This window comes from Hydra vulgaris, chromosome 03 (assembly GCF_038396675.1).
Source record: "Hydra vulgaris chromosome 03, alternate assembly HydraT2T_AEP".
Lineage (NCBI taxonomy): Eukaryota > Metazoa > Cnidaria > Hydrozoa > Anthoathecata > Hydridae > Hydra > Hydra vulgaris.
In genome coordinates this window covers 47017501-47038625 of record NC_088922.1, presented here as the reverse complement: position 1 = coordinate 47038625, position 21125 = coordinate 47017501, and the positions used below count along the sequence as shown (strand labels likewise).

Here is a 21125-nt window from a genome sequence, read left to right as displayed (position 1 = left end):
TACATACATACATACATACATACATACATACATACATACATACATACATACATACATGCATACATGCATACATGCATACATGCATACATGCATACATGCATACATGCATACATGCATACATGCATACATGCATACATGCATACATGCATACATGCATACATGCATACATGCATACATGCATACATGCATACATGCATACATGCATACATGCATACATGCATACATGCATACATGCATACATGCATACATGCATACATGCATACATGCATACATGCATACATGCATACATGCATACATGCATACATGCATACATGCATACATGCATACATGCATACATGCATACATGCATACATGCATACATGCAAACATGCATACATGCATACATGCATACATGCATACATGCATACATGCATACATGCATACATGCATACATGCATACATGCATACATGCATACATGCATACATGCATACATGCATACATGCATACATGCATACATGCATACATGCATACATGCATACATGCATACATGCATACATGCATACATGCATACATGCATACATGCATACATGCATACATGCATACATGCATACATGCATACATACATACATACATACATACATAAATACATGCATACATGCATACATGCATACATACATACATACATACATACATAAATACATATATACATAAATACATACATACATACAAAAATTTTTAATAATAATTTAAAACTTTTAGTTCTAATTGTACAACTAGAAGCAGTAAACATTTGGTAAGAATTTCATGCAAATTTGTCATACGGTTAATGGCTGGGAGGTTAAAAATTTGAAGCAGCATACGCATGACTCCAACTGCGTAAATTAACTTTGTTTTTGGTATGAGTGGCCATATTATCCAATAAAAAACTAATTCTGATTTTGCGATTTACCATGAAGGCATTTTTTTAAGGGTTCTTCTTAAGATAGATCAATATATGCAGGCTTTAGAAGGCTAATAGCTGAGATTGAATATCCAGCACTTGGCTTGTAAGTAAATGTTGAAATAGCTTTGTCCAGTTTATGATAACACTAACTATGTATACCATTAGGGAAATAAATATGCTAATTATTTTCAGCTTGTGATGAAACATGGAACAATGTTGCATATATGGCTTTTTTTATACCTTCTAAATTATTGGCATTTTGCCTTACTGCAACTCCATTGCAGATTTTTAGGCGGTCAATTATAGCATTTGCTAATTTGCTTTTGCCTTTAATTCCTATAAGTTTTTTTAAAGTTCTTAATCTACTAACAACTTATTTCTGTCCAACACACTCCAACCTATACACTGTTATACCAGGATAAGTATCCTTAACATAAGCATAGTTTTTACAATCGCCATCACCATCATACTTAATGTACTTTAGTTTACTTTATGAAATTATACGACTTTGCATATATGTGATGACTGCCAAGCTTTAAATGCACAAAGATTATTTTCTTTAAGATTTGATTTTAGACTGCATGATTTGCATGACCAAATCATTGACTCGCAATCCAGATTTTTACCTGTGTAAACTGATACACCTGTAACAACTCCATTTAAAAAAAAAAAACGCCACAACATTGTCGGTTACCATTAACTGATACTGCAGGGTCAACAATACTAAAAGTAGGTTGACAAATTTATTTAACCAGCATCAATCATTGTTTCTTTTGCGAAAAATTTAAAACGATTGGAGATTTAATTATTTTGTTATGAATAATTTTAGTCATTGGTTTAGAAATGTTCATTAAAAATGTATTTTGTTCTAATCCTAAAAGACATTGACTATATGCACGTTTTGAATAAACCATTCTATTATTTACATCAAAAAGCAGAACATGTCTTAAAAGTTTAAATCAATTTTTTTAGTGCAGTTAGAGCAGCAAATACTTAACATTGAGCTTAATTCCTTTTTGTTTGGAAAACGTTCTACAAGATTTAATTTTAGTTTTAAACTTTTTTGCAACATAGTTGGTTATTTACACCAAATTTTCAATATCAACATTTCATTAATCAAAAGTATTTATTTTTTATGCTGAGTCTTCCCAATTTTTTCAATTGTGTTTGAGGATATAAATAAATTTAAGGTTTAAAAAGCGTTTCAAGAAATATGGTCATTTTCATAATTAATAACACGAGCAAATGATAAAGTTAAATCGATTGGCAAATTTTTCTGAATTTTTACCTTAGAGTACTTTGTTTGTTTGTTTGTTTATTTTGCCGTTTAATAACTTTTACAATTTAAAAGTTTATAAATAAAAACACTGGCAGGGAAAGTAGAAGATATTATTTTGTCTTATCACCGAGCCCTAACCGTACGTGTATACTATAACCGCATAATATATTAATACTGTACAAATTAATTATTGAAAATTATAAATGTAAAAGTAAATAATAATTAGTTTAAGAAATACTTCAAGAACAATATTCATGTTAAGAGTAATAATCAAGTAAACTAGAAAAACTGAAAGAAAAGTAAAAAAGAAAAACAAAAAATAAATAAATTATTTAAAAAGCACGTATTTACAAGAGCCAGAGAACTATATACGAACATTATACAAAGTATTTATTGAAAAATGTGAAAATAAAATATATAAAGTTTTGTAATAAAGTAATATTTAAATTAAGAACAAAAAATTAATGATAAAAGAGTATTATTTACAAAAACCGAAATACTTATGTATATTTTAAAACCAATTTGTATTAAAGTAAAATAAAATAACAATTCATTATTAGTTAAAAAAACAAAGAAAAATATTCAAGAACTCAGATTATTCAGATTAGATTTCAACAATAACTTTTAAGATTAGAGAAAACACCATAACTGAATTAAAGGAAAAAAAAAGTTGATAAATTGAGACATGTTTTATTTAATTGAATTTTAGTTTAAAAGAAGCATTTAAAACTTTTTTCGTATTTGCAATATAAGGAAATTTTTTTCACAAATAAGGTACTCGATATTGAATTGAATATGTAAGTTGTTTTGAATTATATTTAGGGACAATGAAGTTATTATCTGAAAATTTTGTCGGGTGTTTTAGGCGCTACTTTTTTAAAATAGAAATGAAATATTTTAGGAGATAGACCAATCATTATTTTATACATGAAAAGTAAAACTTGGTAAAAGTTGATTTTATAAACGTTGAACACGTCTAGTATACGCAGAGTAGGCTCCCATGGAACAATTTTTAGCTCCAAATAATATTCTGCACGCATATTTTTGTTTACTGTACAATTTTTTTTATTTTGTATGATTTGTACTTGTCCATGCAATATTACAATAAATCAAATAACAAAGAATAAAAAAAATATATAAACTTTTTAAAGATTTATTATTTAGAAATTGTTTAGCCCTGTATATCATAGCAATATTTTTTGATATTTTTTTCTCAATAATTTTTATATCATCACTCCAACGTAAATGTTTATCTAATATTACACCCAAAAAATTAACTAAAGTTTCTCTTTTAATGTAAGGGTTATTAATTATTAGAGTATGTTTATGGAAATGTTTTCAAATTTATTTACTTTTTGAAATAAAATAAATTTTGGTTTATTTAGAGTTGTTAACCGAAAGGTTTTGTACAATTCCGGAAAAATAAAATTATTTTGAAAGGATATTGAAAATCAAAAAATTGTTTTTTTTTTTTATACCGAAATTTACGAAACATAAAAAACGTCAGTGTTCATTAGGGTGTTTCATATTTTATCAATTTTTGAAATTAAACTCGCGAATCGATTTATAAATTGACCATTTATATGAAAATAAGTTTAAACAAAAAAAAGTATGTTTGTACAATTTTTAGGGTCCCCGCCAGTTCGATTTTGGGCAAAAATTTTGGGTGTTTTAAACGCCTGGCGGGGACCTTAAAATTTATCCTATAAAATTTTTTATTCTTTTAAATAATATATGTTGGATTGGATATTAATTACATAAAAGGAGCATGTTGAAAAAACTAAGATACGCCTCCGAGTTATTAATATTTACAAAAACCTATTTTATAACTCGGTGGCGTATTTTATAACTCGGAGGCGTATTTTATAACTCGGAGGCGTATCTTAATTTTTTCAACATGCTCCTTTTATGTAATTAATATCCAATCCAACATATATTATTTAAAAGAATAAAAAATTTTATAGGATAAATTTTAAGGTCCCCGCCAGGCGTTTAAAACACCCAACATTTTTGCCCAAAATCGAACTGGCGGGGACCCTAAAAATTGTTCAAACATACTTTTTTTTGTTCAAACTTATTTTCATATAAATGGTCAATTTATAAATCGATTCGCGAGTTTAATTTCAAAAATTGATAAAATATGAAACACCCTAGTGTTCATTTCACAAATACTACTTACAAAATACAGCCTTTCGCAAGTTGAATAACGAAATAAAACTATTTTGCTACAAACGAAATAGCGCTTACGGAAGTCGCACTTGCAAAACGACCTCTTTTGCTAAACGACGTTTTGAAGTGTATAAAAAAATTTTGTTGGTCAAACTAATATATTTGTAAAAATTAAAATTTCTATATACCAAAATGCTTATACTAAAATTTCATTTTCAGTATTGCATTATATGAACATTTTAAGGTTTTATATTTTAAATAAAAATAATTTAATGATAAAAAACCAAATTTCTTTTGAAACGAAACACTTTTGCACCATAAATTGCAAAACAGTTTTTAACGGAAAACTTACAAAACGCGTCATAATAAATATATTTAATTAAGTTTTATGAATCATATACGTTTAATTATTTTAGTAATTAAAATACTAATTTTTTAAATGATATTGATAAGTTTCAGTTTTACACTTTAATAAAAAATCAAGATTTTCATAAAATATACTTATTAGAATGTCATTTAAATGATTTTTTCTAAATTGTTTTCCTTAGCAAATAAAAATAAAAAAGTCAGTGTGAAAGGTGTGAGCGGCATATGTTGCCCTATACACCTCCCTTGGTAAAAATTTTAACATAAAATCTCAACAGGACTATACAAGCGCTGAGAGATTCCGAGCGGTAGCTAGCCTGATCGGTAGTAATAAATTAATTGCAAGATTCAGTAAGAACTTCCAGCGGCCAAACTACACTTAAAGTACAATTGAACTTTGTAATGGAACCAAATATTTGACTTAGTTTTTATATATGAGAATATAAATAGCAAACCTCCGTTTCTGCTAAGCCAAAGACAATAAACAACCGAGAGACGGAAGATATTCACTAGCATAAAGATATGTTGCGAAAAGAGTTTTGCCCTTTTTCTCAAAACTAACTCAAGTTTTCAGTTTTTCGTTTTAAATTTTAGCTGCGTTAAGCCCCCTCAACTTCTTTTTCAGCCCCCCTCCTACCTCATGCACCCTAAATTTATTAACCTTTCTAGATCACTGTCTATATATTAGGGTGCTTCATATTTTCTCAATTTTTGAAATTAAACTCGCAAATCGAATTAAAAGTTGATCATTTTTATGAAAATAAGTTTCAGCAAAACAAATATATATATATATATATATATATATATATATATATATATATATATATATATATATATATATATACATATATATATATATATATATATATATATATATATATATATATATATATATATATATATATATATATATATATATATATATATATATATACACATACATTTATTTTTTAGTGTCCCTGCTAGTGTGATTTTGGGCAAAAATGTTAGATGTTTTAAACGGCTGGCGGAGACCTAAAAATTTATGCTATAAAATTTTTTATTCTTTTAAATAATATATATTGGATTGAATATTAATGACATAAAAGGAGCATAATAAAAGTATTAAGATACGCCTCTGAGTTAAAAAATACGCCACCGAGTTATAAAATTATTAGGGTAAATCTTTAGGTGCTCGCCAGACGTTTAACACCGAACATTTTTGCCCAAATTTAAACTGGCGGGGACACTAAAAATCATAAATATATATTTGTTTTAGCTCAAAATTGTTTTCATATAAGTAGTCAATTTATAAATCGAGTTTAATTTCAAAGATGGATAATATTTGAAACACCCTATTATATATATAAATATATATATATATATATATATATATATATACATATATATATATATATATATATATATATAAATATATATATATATAGTATTGTGCAAATTAGTTCGGACAGTGGTTGAAATAACACAATTATTTGCCACATTAAAGTTTTATTCAAAAAAAACATGCCAATGATATAAAATACGATATAATTAATAGGAGATATGATCTCCTTTAGCTTTTACAAGCATTTGAACACAATTTGCATGGATTTGACCAAAGTTGAACACATTTTAGTCACTTGCTCATCAGGTCCTAATTACAGCACTAGTTAGCTTTGCCATTATCAAACAGTCTTCTTTCAGGAGTCTTTGTTTGATTATAGCCCATACGTTTTCAATGGGATTGATGTCTGGAGAATTTCCAGGCCAGCCTAAAGTCTCTAGTCCACTTTCTTCAAAAAATGTGCGCATTTTACGTGAAGTATGGTGCGTGATCCTGCTGAAAAATGCCATCTCCATCAGGAAAGTCTCATGTCATACTAGGAAGCAAATGAGTCTCCAAAGTAGCCTTGTATTTATCAGTATTCATTATTCCCTCTACGTTAATGAGTCGTCCAAGGCCTTTAGCACTAAAACTACCCCAAAACATCTTTTTAGGCGGATGATTGGGTGCTTGTTGAATATGTTCTGACCAAAGCGGTTCACCTTTGCTTCGTCTCACAAACTTTGACCTGTAGCCATGGACTTCAAAATGCGATTCTTCGGAGAATACTACTTCTTTCCAGTCGTCTGCTGTCGATTAAGAATACCTACGTGCCCATTGAAGACGTTTACTCTTCATAGCCGATGTCAATAACTGTTTATTTAGAGGTTTTCTGGCAAACCTGCCAACTTCAAGGAGCCTTCGTCGGACAGTTGAAGAAGAAATATTTACGCCTGATGTGGACAAATCTCTCTGAAGGTCTGCACTTGTTTTCTTAGGATTCTTTATACTTTCTCTGATGATAACTGTATTATCGCGAGGTGTTGTCTTGCGTTTTCTTCCACACCTTCCTTGTCGCAGTGTTGAAGATTCACCAGTGTCTTTTTTTCTTTTCAAGATGTCACCAACGGTTGACTTGGCCACCTTCATTTTCTTCATTTAAATCTGTTTAATGCTCAAACCAGCATGTTCTTTAAGAGCTATAATGCTTGCACTTTCTTGGGAGTGATGTCCATTGTGAATACGAGGTGAATAATCCGTCACAACCTCCGTCACAACCTTTCTGCACAAAGCCTGGAGTCGCACTGGAGCCACTGATGCGTTTGCTAGGATGTCTTCCCGGCAGCAAAGAGTTGCCAGACACGACTAGACTACAGTAAAACACTTATTTATCTGAAAAAACAAGAGAATCTTTAGTATCATAGCTAAAAGTTGGGCTTATTGTGAAAATTATTCCAATTTTGCCACTGTCCGAACTAATTTGCATAATACTGTATAAATATATATATATATATATATATATATATATATATATATATATATATATATATATATATATATATATATATATATATATATAGATATATATATACATATATATATATATATATATATATATATATATATATATAAATATAAATATATATATATATATATATATATATTATTTATTTAATTATTTTATTATTCTATTTAACTATTACATTTTTATATTTAAATATTATGTTATTATTTTATTTAATTATTATATAATAATTCTATTAAATAGTATTATTTATTTAAATAATTTATAATAACAATTTTTTCTATAACAGTTTAATGTATGCTCTCGAGTTTATTCGGAAACGCTTCTTCCTAAAGGAATTGTTTCGCAAACTTCTTTTCCTAAAGGGTTATTACGGAATTAATATTATTATTTATTTTGATATAATGCGTTACGGAAGGAAAATTTGTGTTAGTACAACTTCCGCAATAGCAACTTGATTAACGGAATATAAAAATTCGAAATTTTCGTGAGTTTTTGTTTACGGTGAACAACTCTAGTTTTATCCACATTTAGAGACAGTTTATTAATTAAAAACCATTTATTAACATAACCCAACTCTGTTAGCTGTTTCAAAAAGTGTTTTAACCCAACTCTGTTGTTAGCTGTTTCAAAAAGTGTTTTAATATTTATGTGGGAATAAAAAAGATTATATTCATCTGCAAAAAGAAACAATTTAAAAAGATTGTTGCAAAATTTATATCATTTATATATACTAAGAATAATAAGGGTCCTAAAAAATAGCCCTGGGGGACGCCACAACTTACAGCATATGGAGTTGCTTGTTTTTGCTCGTATTGGATGAATTGCTTTCTATTGGTGATACAGCTTTTGAGCCAAAGTAAGTTAAAATTTTTTACTCTAAAATATTCAAATTTTTTTTTTATTAGTATGTTATGGTTTACTGTATCAATAGCCTTTGAAAGATCAATGAAAACTCCTAATGTAAAGTAGTTAGTACATAATGCGTTTGTTATTTGATTAAATATTTCAACCACTGCATGTTCAATGGAACATTATTTTTTGAAACCAAACTGTTTTGAATACAACATTTTGTTTTCTGATAAATAATAAAATAGTCTGTTGTACATTATTCTTTCAAGCAATTATGAGAACTACGGTAATATAGATATAGGTCTATAATTAGAAATAATAGAATCATCGCCAGTCTTAAAACCCGGTGTGATTTGCAAAGTTTTTAATTTCTCCGGGACAATACCTATTCTAAAAGAAAGATTAAAAGTGTAAAACAAAAGAGGTTCGATTATATCATGAACGGATTTTTAATGTTAATTTTATCATATCCAGCACTTTTGTTAGTTTCAATATTATAAAAGGCATTTCAAATAATTTAAGATTAGTTTCATCCATAACTTTATCGTACTATTCTAAATTAGACTCAGATGAAGTTGAATTCAGAGGAATATTCAATGCCAAATTTGGACCTGCATTAATAAAAAAAACTGTTTATTTTTTCAGCAATAATTGATTTATCATAAATATTTTTTTCATCTATTGTTTTGTGTTTGGCAGAGTGTTTTTCGCTTAATTATTTTTGCAAATTACTTCTTTATTTACGTTCCAAGTTGTTTTGGTGTTTCTGCTTGCTTTGCCTAATAGCTTTGTACAATAAAACTTTTTATTTTCTTTTCGTTTTCTGAATATATTTTTTTAGTTTTTATATGTCATTTCTTTTTTATAAGTTTTTTTTGTTAAGTTTTTATCTTATAACTTTTGTTTTCTTTTTTGAGGATTTTAGTGACCCATTAGACAACCATGGAATTATAACTGTTTTTGTGTTCACAAAGTTTGACTCTACATGGTTTACTTATTGTTAAAAAGGTTTATTAAATTACAATAAAACAACAACATAGCTTGTAATTCTGATTAAAATCTGCTGCTATGCGTATTTCTAGGCAGATAAAATTTACCCTGTCGAAAGGATTGATTTGTATCTCAAGAACTAAATTTTACTTTGAAAAATGGTTTTCAAACTTGAGTTCAACAATAAGTTTTGTGTCAGAATTACACAACACACTTTTTTTAATTTTATTATGATTTTAAGGGGTCTTAAATCTTACAAGGGTGTCCAGTATTTATATTTACGATATAGCAGCCAATGCATAAAAATTGTTTCACCCTAATCAACTGTAATATCATCAGAACAAACATAAAACAACTAGCTTATTTCCGAACTACTAGCTTATTTCTTTAGCAATACCTTTAATTAACACTAAATTTGCTAACTTTTAATTTGAAAACAAAACGTTTTTCTTGGTTAACACAGAGCTGATGATACCAGAATAGGCCTTTGGGCACTGACCCCCTACCCAACTTTTTTTTCTAAAAGAGCTTTTTTTTTAAAAAAAAATTTTTCGTATAGAGGACTTAGTTTAGAAATAGACAAATGTGCCATACACTTTGAAGTCCGTGTGATATTCTTTAATTAGTACCAAATAATATAGACTTCTTTTTTATTTTCTACTATTAAATTATCAATATTATTTTTTGTATTTTTTTTTAGTAAGTTCATATTATAAAATCATTTTTTAATACAAAAATAAATCTTTCTAATTATTAATTTATTTTATTGTGAAACTTTCAGACGAAAAGATGTTGCATTAATGATCAATACAAATAAAGTGACAAATTTTTTCAACGAAGTTAAAAATACATTTTTAACTTCGTTGAAAAAATTGGTCAAAAAAGAAATTATCAGATTTTTATGAACCATCAAGGTAGATCATGAACTGATTTTGATCATGAGGTGTCATTTTTAAATAAAAATAATTTTTTTCTAAATTTGAATATACAATGAACAATAGTTTAACTCTCCTTTTTTTGTCGATTGTTTTTCTTTGATGTTAGTTTATGTATAATAAGAATTATAACTTTGTATAATTTTGTTCCACTATAACATTTTTTGCAAAAGCGTTCAAGCCTTTTACTACCTGAATAAGAATTTACAGAATAAACTTTATATTTTGTAGTAGAGGAATGTTGTAAATTCTTAACTGGTTTAAAGACTGGTATGTAACCTACTTTTTAAAAAACTTTTATTTACCTTATGCTTACCCCTAGAATCCATAGTAAAGATAGTATCTTTTTTAAAGGATGTACATAAGTGTTTAGTCTTACTCTTCTTTTTTTTGTTATAATAATTTTTGTTTGCATGTAAAGCATCGGCTTTAAAACCATGATAAAAAAAATCATAAAATTTTTTAGGCACTCAGATATGAACATTGAATTGTTAGTTTAAGAAGCTTTGCATAAATTTACTGCTAAACTGTAACACTATCAGTTAAAAAGTAGGGTGTAAAAATTAGTGTATTCAAGCATTAAGTTTCCAATAAATGAAGCAGTGTAAAATGTATAAGTAATAATATACCTGAGAACAAAGAAAAATAAGTAATTGATGTAAGTATTGTGTTTTATCTAAAAGATAACACCGGGAAAATGAAACGCTAAATATCAAAAAGTAAAAGTTTTGATGTAGTTATAAAAAATTAGAGAGTTAAACATACGTAAAGTTATGCCTTTGAATTCTAAATAGCAAAATATTTTTGGGAGCTACATCTGCACTGAAAACTCTTGCAGGGTCAAAATCTCATCACTCATTGTCTGCACACTACATCATGCTAGTTAATAAATCAATATAATTGGCATTTAATACAATAGAAAAATCAAATGTTCTAAATTCTATGCAATTAAAGTACAGCTCCAACATTTTCAGAGCTTTTTAAAGTAAGTGTGGGGTACATATTAAATAGCAACAATTTTAATACATACACACATACATATAATGTTAAAAAAAGCATATTTGTGCACATATATTCTTGCATTTTTTCCTAATTTGATTTGGTTTTTGACGTTTGTTATTCCTCATTTTGGGTAACACCAGTTTGGTTTGCACAACTATAACAAAAACAATGGAAATTTATCTAAAAAAAAACCTACTCATTGCTTTTAACTACTCGCAATACTATAAAATTTTATTCAATTAGATATCGGTACATAATTTCAAATTTGTTATACATTTGCAGTGCACATGAAAAACATCTTAATTAGATAACAACATAACCGATTTTAAAGGGCTAATTTATAATACACAACAGCAAAGGCGTAGCTAATCCTATGTGATTTGTGAGAAAATTAATCTTAAAAAAAAAATTTAATCAAATAAAAATGTGATATAGTTTTTTTATTTATTTTTTTTAATAGACAAATCATAGAGTGCAGTTTTTTAATTTTTTTATAAAAGTTATTGAAAACTTTTAATATTTTGTAAACCATTTTACAATTTTATAGATGGGAAGAAGCTCTAAGCAATATTGATAATGAAGGAAAGAGTCCAATGGAGAAGTTGATAGTATTTGCACCAGATATTGCCGCAATAGTCTTAGACAAATGTATAAAACCTTCCGATCATGACAAAAGCTCGAAGGATTATAATATAATTTATGACTTTAAATATCTTGATTTTCCACCTGAGCAACATTTGAGAAAACAATATTTTGGGCCTTCAAGCATGATTGCTTTTAATCGTGAAAACTTACTTTCCCATCAACTTACTATACAATTAATTAAAGATAAGTGGTCACGGCTTGGTCGCTGGATTCATTTGATCAGCTTGTTTATTTACATTATTTTTGTGTCTATGCTTACAAGATTACTTATTGTTGACAAAAGCAGGCAAGTCATTTTGTGCTAGGTTGGTTTTCTTTATTTAATTTCTATATCATACTTAATTAACTTTTAGAACTTTTAATAATACATTAGAGAGACTATTTTTTCAGTAAATATGTGAACTTGTGTTTGTTATTAAAATTTTAATGATTTCACTACCCTACTTAGAGAGAAAAAAAGTAAGGTTTTTTAGGTGTAAAATCACCTATAAAAGTATAAAATACAAGATGTCTGAAGATGAAATATAATAATTTAAAAGGGAAACAATAACGTTATTATAAAATATAAAACTTTTAAAATTGTTTCTTAAACTTTTTATTTTTTTATTTTCAGAAATACATTATGATTTTTAAAAAGAATTTTATATTAGTGTGCCACAGTATAAATGAAGTAAAATATAAACTTTTTTATAAAATAGTTTTGCCTGTTTTGAGACCCAGGTTTTCAGATAAAACCTAGACATTGATTCGACATCGGCATTAAATTTGCTAAAGATGTAAACTTTACATATTTTAGATAATATAATAATAATGACAACAATAACAACAATAATAATAATAAAAATAATTTAATACGTCAAAAAAAAGTCTGCATCCAATCAAATAAAGTATTGTATTACTTACATATTTTTGTCAAATCAGCCCGTTATTATTTAAACAATTTATTTTTAAATTTACAAAAGTTACATGGAAAAAAGGTTCTTAAATAAATTTATTTGCACGTTGATAATTGTATAAACTGTTAAACCTATCTACTAATTGTCCTTTTGTACAACTTGAAACATGTTCATTTGTGCGAAGTTTTAGTTAATTTCTTGGTATATATGTTTAAAAAGTTTAAAAAGAAATAAATATAATTAAAAAATTAGAAAAAAGTTATAAAGTTTGCAAAAAAGGAAAAAAATCTTTCAAAGAAAAATAAAAAAATTTACGAATCGATACTTATAATATAACTAAATCGTAATATAACTAAAATTTAAAATAACGTATTGCATAACGAAAATATAAAAACTTACAAATCGGTATATATACGTATGCATATTCAATACAATACGTAATATACTTATAATACGCAATATTATATATGTATTTAAATATTTAAGAGAGATTTAAAATTGAAGAGGATTCATACCATTTTCAAAATTTAAATTCATCTATTTGTATTTTTTATACAAAAATAAAACAGGCAGACAAAAAGTCTTGTCTTCTCTAAATACTGGATTGTAAAATAAACATAATAAAGAGCAAAATTAAACATTTGGTTGTTGTTTAAAATTTAAAAATAAGAACAAAAAATGCAGATTTCAGTTTAAATTCAAGAGTGAATCTCTCCTTTACTATATTTTTATGCTTTTTGATCCAGATATTCAAAGATTCTAGCCTAGGTTGTGTGCAACACAACTTTATATATTGACAGAACTAAATGTTAAAATATGACTTTCCGAATTTAAAGCTTTTGGTATTACTCTTTATAAATCTTAATTATCTTTAATGAAAGTTTTTTGTTTTGTCTGCTTCAATTGTCGTAAAACTAGGCTTGAATCTAGGCTTTAATCTATCTTTTATGTGCTTTTGTTTAGCGACACTTGCTCTACTACCTTTTATTTTTTTCAGTATCACTCCCTTCGATCTCAAGACTATTCTTTTTGATGTTATTTCTGATTAACTTAACCATGCCCTTTTTCTTTATCCTTAAGCCAATATTGTTATTTTTGGTGACTTTAATGGTCATTCGTCTGAATAGCATGGTTCTTGGGTCAGTGATTTTTCAGATATTAGAGCCCACAACTTTGCCTTTCTCAGACTCTAACACATATAGTCAACTTTTTGATTCGCTTTCCATACAATCCAAATCATTTACCCTCTCCACTCAAATTGTCTACTTTTTCTGGTCATAGTTAGTGCTCATTTTTTCTGCATTTCTCTTAAGTGCTTATAATTACGGTTTAGTTCTTTTGAAACTGCTACCTCATACATCTTTATTTTTAGAATCCCCCCAATCTTTATACTTCTTACAACTAGCTTACAGCTGACGGAGACTCTCGTTAGTTTCATTGTGATTGCTGAAAAGATGCTTTGTAACTTCTTGATTTAGGCTGGTATGTAAAGGATCCATTTGAAACTCCGTCATGTTGGATTTTTCTCAGTCTTACGGAATTTTGAAGTTACAGAAAAATTGAGAAACATTGACGAAGCTCCAAAAATTTTTAATGAAAAAGTTATTCTTTTACTGGTAAAATGACTAAATTCTTCTTTTTTTATGTTACTATTACAATTATCAAGTTGGTGTTTTAAAAACGAAGTGTCATTTATAAAGAATTTTTTTTTCAAAGACAACTTTTTGTGACGTCGAATATGGCAGAGAATTTTATGATATTACAATTTATTTTTAAAAACAAACAAAAATAAAAAGTAAAAATATTAAGTAAGTTTATTTTTAAGGTAAATATAATTAACCATCACTTAATTCAAGTCTAAGTTATTTAATTTAAACAAAATCGAAAGAAATATCTGATGTTTAACAGGTAACGAATAGTGTTGCAATAGAGGGAGAAAACACAATAATTAATATGTTTACCACAACTTCACGTTTTACTTATGAAAGGTGAATTCGCCATCTGCATGTTCTGTTAAAACATTTGAACATTTTGCATAAAAGAAAATATAAAAGAATTTGGTTTAGATATTGATATATTGGAATTAAAACTTCGGATGTCAGTTAGTGGATGCTGAAACTGGGTAACATAACTATTTTTCGGCATTAGATCTGCCAGTATTATTTATTTAATTTTTTTCTTTTCTGTCTATAAAAACACATCAAAAAATTTTTTATCATAACAAAAACACTGTTTTGTTATGATAAAAAATTTTGAACCACAAAATTTCACAAAATTTTGGACTACAAAGAGACTGAATTGGATTTTGAAGGAGAAACAGGATTTGTTGGAGAGACTGAAGGAGAATTGCTCATTAATTGCTAACAGAAAAAGACTGAATAAGAAAAATATATTGTAAAAAACTTTGACTTCTATTTAAGTTCTTGAAAGTTTTTATTTTTTTTGATATGAAGTTTTAATAGCAACATACAGAAAATCTGCGTATCTTTACGTGACAAAGGAATGCTGTTCGACAATCACACTTGATAAAACAGCGTTTTGTTATGATAAAAAAATTTTTGATGTGTTTTTATTTACAGCTTAGGAGCAAAAAAAAAATACGGAAGGAACTAAACGGATGAAATTTATTTAATAAATTTGAGTTTGATTTGTTGAAATCGCTGTCTAATTTATGTAAAGCAAGTCCTGCTGCAGTTTGCTTTGAAAAACAAAGCAATTGTAGTGTGACATTCTAATGGAAACATAAGTTAGCAAACTTGAGACTTTAGAAACTGACATCAGTTATAAATTTCCGGAGACGATTCTATCCAGATAAAAAATCGTAAAAAAATTATGATGCGATATCATTTTTTTAAAATAAAAACCACACATTTTTTCATGCTTCGAAAAAAGACATGTAAGTTTCTGTTGCAAGACTGTTTGATCGAGTACTTGCAACAAAAGAAAATAGTCTCTGACAAAATTTGATTAATTGCGCCATAAACATATATGGTGTATCATCACCATCGCCATCCTTTTTTACCAAAATTTAAGAAACTTTAACTGAAAAACAATCATCACCTAAACTAAAAATCAGAGCCTTTACCAATTAGTTAAAATAATATGAAGCAACTGGTGTGAAATCTAAAGAAAATTTGGTATTTGAACTAGCGGTCCCCAGAATTCAAACCACTTATTGAATAAAACCTGTTCGTGAAAAAAAAAAGGACTAAAAAAAATTCAAGTACTAAGAATTAATAAATTATAAATTTTTTATTTAATTTGTAATGAATTAAAATTCAAAATATATAGAACTAAAAAAAAGTAACTCCCAGCCAACATTGACATACGGGTACTGTACGAGGCCCATACGGGTCGTCAACTGGGTTCCATATAGGTAGACCAACGGTATCCCGCCGGATCTTTGCAGCATTTTCCATATGGGTTTATACAGTTTCCTATTTAGATATGCCCGCCGGGTAACCCTTATGGGTCCCAGTCAAATCCCGTACTTTAAAATCGTAAATGGTCCGTTTGGGTTTGCAACTGGGACCTATATGGAAAACCCATCGGGAAACTGCCAGATCTTGGCCACGGTTTTCCTCTGGGGTCCATAATGGTATGCCCGCCGGGTATCTAGTAAGAGTTCCAAGAGGTTTACCTATTGCAAATTTTGCAAAACCTAGTTTAAATGTTTAAAATTTAAAGAAAAAACAAAATAATATTACAGTTGAAAATAAGCAAACTTTTAAACGATTCTGGAGCCTTTTCCATTGTAGTTAAAAATGACTTCTTTGAAAACCTCTTTCTTTACACGATTTCTCGTTTTAATATGAGATGTAGGAAAATAAAACTTTACTGATAGTTTTAAATTTTGACAGGTATCACATACATATTTTGTATTAAGAGTTATATAACATATTTTAAATATGTTATTACTCGCACAATATCTCTCCTAATCGCATAAGATACAAAATGTAATTTTTAGAATCAAAGGAAAAAAAAAAATAACCCCTATTTTTATATTCGATATTTAATTCAACGTTTTAAAAAGTGCTTGCAATAAATTATCACATGCTTGTAATCCTTATAATAAACTGGTAACATTTCTTTAGTTACTGATAAATAAATTACGCAAAACTATTAAATAAATAAAATTTTATATTTATATTGTGTATAATTTGACGTGTGTATATATATATATATATATATATATATATATATATATATATATATATACATATATATATATATATATATATATATATATGTATATATATATATGTATATATATATATATATATATATATATATATATATATATATATATTATATATACATATATATATATGTATAAATATATATATATATATATATATATATATATGTATATATATATATATATATATATATATATATATATATATATATATATGTATATATATATATATATATATGTATATATATATATATATATGTATATATATATATATATATATATATATATATATATATATATATATGTATATATATATATAGATTTATATATATATAAATATATAAATACATATATATATATACATATACATATATATATACATATATATATATATGTATATATATATATATATATATATATATATATATATATATATATATATATATATATATATATATATACATACAGCTATGCTCAAATGTATGGAGCACCCCTATATTTTATTTAAAATTCAAAAGTAATGAACAAATAGTAAATGTGAATGTGTTTATTTGATACAAATTATTTCAATTCAACAATATTATTTAATATAATTAATATTTTGTAGCACCTCCCTTTGCCTTGATCACCGCACGTAGTCTTTTGGGCATGCTGTCCACAAGATCCTTACATACATTCGCTGGTGTTTTTTCCCATTCATCCAGAATTTTCGCTTTAAATTCTTCTTTGGATTTACATCTGTAAATTGACAACTTCCTCTTCAAAATAGACCACAAATTTTCTATGGGTGACAAATCTGGAGACTGGGGGGGCCACGTAATGAGGGGAACTTCATTTGTTGAAAACCAGTCCAAACTTTTTTTTGCCTTGTGGCAAGGAGCGTTATCTTGTTGAAAATAATATTGAGGGACATCTTCGTCAAATAATTTCAATATTGATGGCTCCAAAACTTCATTTAGCATGGTAATGTAGCGCTCTGCATTCATCCTACCCTCACATAAAAATATTTCACCTAAGCCACTGGAGGCCATGCAACCCCAGATCATTGTGCCACCACCGCCAAATTTGACTGTAGGGATGATACATTCCGGCTCAAATGCTTCGCCTGGTCGTCGTCTTACAAAGGTGCCTCCAGGTTGCCCGAAAATCTAGGTCAAAAAAGTAAAGGAATAAAAATTTGATATTATAAATTTCAACATGTAAAATTTTAGGTACTTAAAGGAATAATTTCGAAATGATATTTTATTTTTATTTTTTGGTTACACCGTAAGTCATAATGATGCCTTACCTCTATATTTGATTCGTCTGACCAAATAATTTTGGCCCAATCTTCTGATGACCAATTTTGGTGCTGTTTAGCCCATTCTAAACGAAGTTTCTTATGGTGCTCAGTCAGCAATGGTTTTCGGCGAGCCCTTCTTCCATGTAAATTACCTTCTTTTAAGTATCTTCTAACACTTAGAGCAGAAATTTAAATTTTTCTGTGCTCCCACAGATTGCTAACCAAGTCTTTAGAAGATTTGGTCCGATTTCGAAGTGAAATCCGGTTGAGGAAACGATGGTTTCTAGGAGAAAGTATACGTTTTCTTCCCGTTTTTGGTCTATTTTCGTATGAACCAGTTTCACTAAATCTATTTATAGCATTTTGCACTGCTTTCCTTGAGCATTTCATAATTTTTGAAATTTCCACTTGGGAATGTCCTTGTTTATGGAGTATCACAATTTGGCTTCTTTCACTCACAGAAAGTTCGCGTGTTTTACTCATAATGAAAATAAATAAAGAACGATAAAAAAAATCACTACTTTTAAACAATAGATAATGAGCGGCTGACAATAGTTACGTTTAAGATAAGAATGAAATGAATATCTTAATTCGACAGACTTTATACTAAGTGAGTATGTAGACAAGTTAAGACAAGTCTAATCATGCCCAGACAAGCAAATTCAACATGCATTAAATGATTTACTAATGCTTAAACGTAAAAAACAAATAAAATACCATTTAAAAAAAAATTCATCATGTATATCTCATTTTTTAAACACAAATATATTTAAACAAAAAGGTGCTCCATACATTTGAGCATAGCTGTATATATATATAAATATATATATATATATATATATATATATATATATATATATATATATATATATATATATATATATATATATATATATATATGTATATATACTTATATATATATATATTATTTATATATATGTATATATGTATATATATATATATATATATATATATATATACTTATATATATATAATATATATACTGATATATATATAATATATATACATATATATAAATATATAATTATATATATATATATATATATATATACATATATATATATATATATATATATATATATATATATATATATGTATATATAAATATATATATATATATATATATATATATATATATATATATATATATACATATATATATATATATATATATGTATATATATATATATATATATATATATATATATATATATATATATATATATATATATGTATATATATATATATATATACATATATATATATGTATATAAATATATATATTTATTTATTTATTTATATATATATATATATATATATATATATATATATATATATATATATATATATATATATATATGTATATTAGGCATTTGCCTCTCAAAATAGTACAAGACGAAACATGACAAAATGAGAGAAAATATTATTTTAATAAAACCGGTACGATAAGAAACAATTATTATTTAATTTCGCAAAAAAACACAAAGTTTTTTTGTTTTGTGAAAAATACAGATAGATTTAATCAAGTTGTCTGTTATCGGTATTTTCTAACTTTACTCTTGGAAAACTTTCCCGTTTTCATAGGAGTACCTGAAAATCTTGGTATTAGTATAAGCTGAGTATGACTTTCGGATAATCGTTCAGGAGTTTCCTGCCTTATTTCTTTCGACTTTTGAAGATGTTGGTGTTGAAGGTTAGGAAGAAGAGCACAATGTCGTTGATGAAACGTGTATTGTTTTAAACAACAACGTTTTTTGCTTTGTTGAAGAATTTGTTTTGGGTTTAGGATTATCACAAATAGTTCGACTGCTGGCGTTGAACACGCTCTCACTAAAGCCTGAAGCAGCTGGAATGCAGACCACGTTTCTTGCCAACTGTGCTAATAATGGCAAAGTAATGTCACCTTTATGTAATAGATTTTGAAATATTTCATTAAATTAAAGATTGAAAACTCTTAATGCGAGTTTATTTACATATAACTATATATTTTATGTTTAGATGAACTAAAAGTTAACAAATTATTACATTAAAACCTATTTACAGTTGACAACTTTTTTGTTATCGTTTTTAATTTAATTATAATGTTTGCAAATTTTCTCAGATGCGCCAAACCTTATGAAAATGATACTATTGGATTTCTTTGTTAATATAATTTTTAGTTTACGAAACGTTTAGTTAGTAAGTATTAAATGCGCATTTATTCTGCTTGAATGTTAAAGTTCATCTATTGCTTGGGGGTGTGGAAATCGTGAAATATCTGTTTGGTGCATGGGAATTATGAAATGTTTTGTAAAAGCCGATACGAAACAAAACAAGGTTATTTTGGTTCGTAAATAACAATACGAGACGATACAAAACTTTCTTGATTCGTAATAATACGGCACGAAACGAAACAAGCTTTTCTTGTTTCGTAAAAATAACGGGTGATGCGGAAGTTATTGGACAAATCCTAATTTCATTAATTGAGCATAATAATTAGCTTTTGTGGTTTTATGCGTAGGCATAAACGTTCTATAAAATATAAGCTTTATTATTTGAAACACAATTATTTAAAATGAGGTTAAATGCAGCTGAACGGGAATCTTATCAAAAGCGAATAAAAATGCTTTTTGTAAATAAACATAATATATATAAAAAAAATAAATCGTAAATCATTTTGAAACGAAAGGATTTACTCGCAGTAAAATATATGATAACCTAAAAAGACTTAAAACTGTTCAATCGTTTTCTGATAGAAAG

The 21125-nt window shown here is 27.0% G+C and overlaps 1 protein-coding gene across 18 annotated transcripts in view; it reads left to right on the top strand.

Annotated features, from left to right (window-relative positions):
• The window catches only part of LOC136078211 (transient receptor potential cation channel subfamily A member 1-like), a 200470-nt gene that overhangs the window by 120023 nt on the left and 59322 nt on the right, over positions 1-21125 (top strand). For 12 of the 18 annotated variants that reach the window (XM_065793442.1, XM_065793447.1, XM_065793448.1 and 9 more), the window contains one exon: positions 11892-12275. The exons of the other annotated variants lie outside the window; for them this stretch is intronic. In XM_065793442.1, coding sequence (XP_065649514.1) covers positions 11892-12275 — 384 coding nt within the window. The remainder of the gene's footprint in view (positions 1-11891; positions 12276-21125) is intronic. 18 annotated transcript variants of the gene reach the window in all.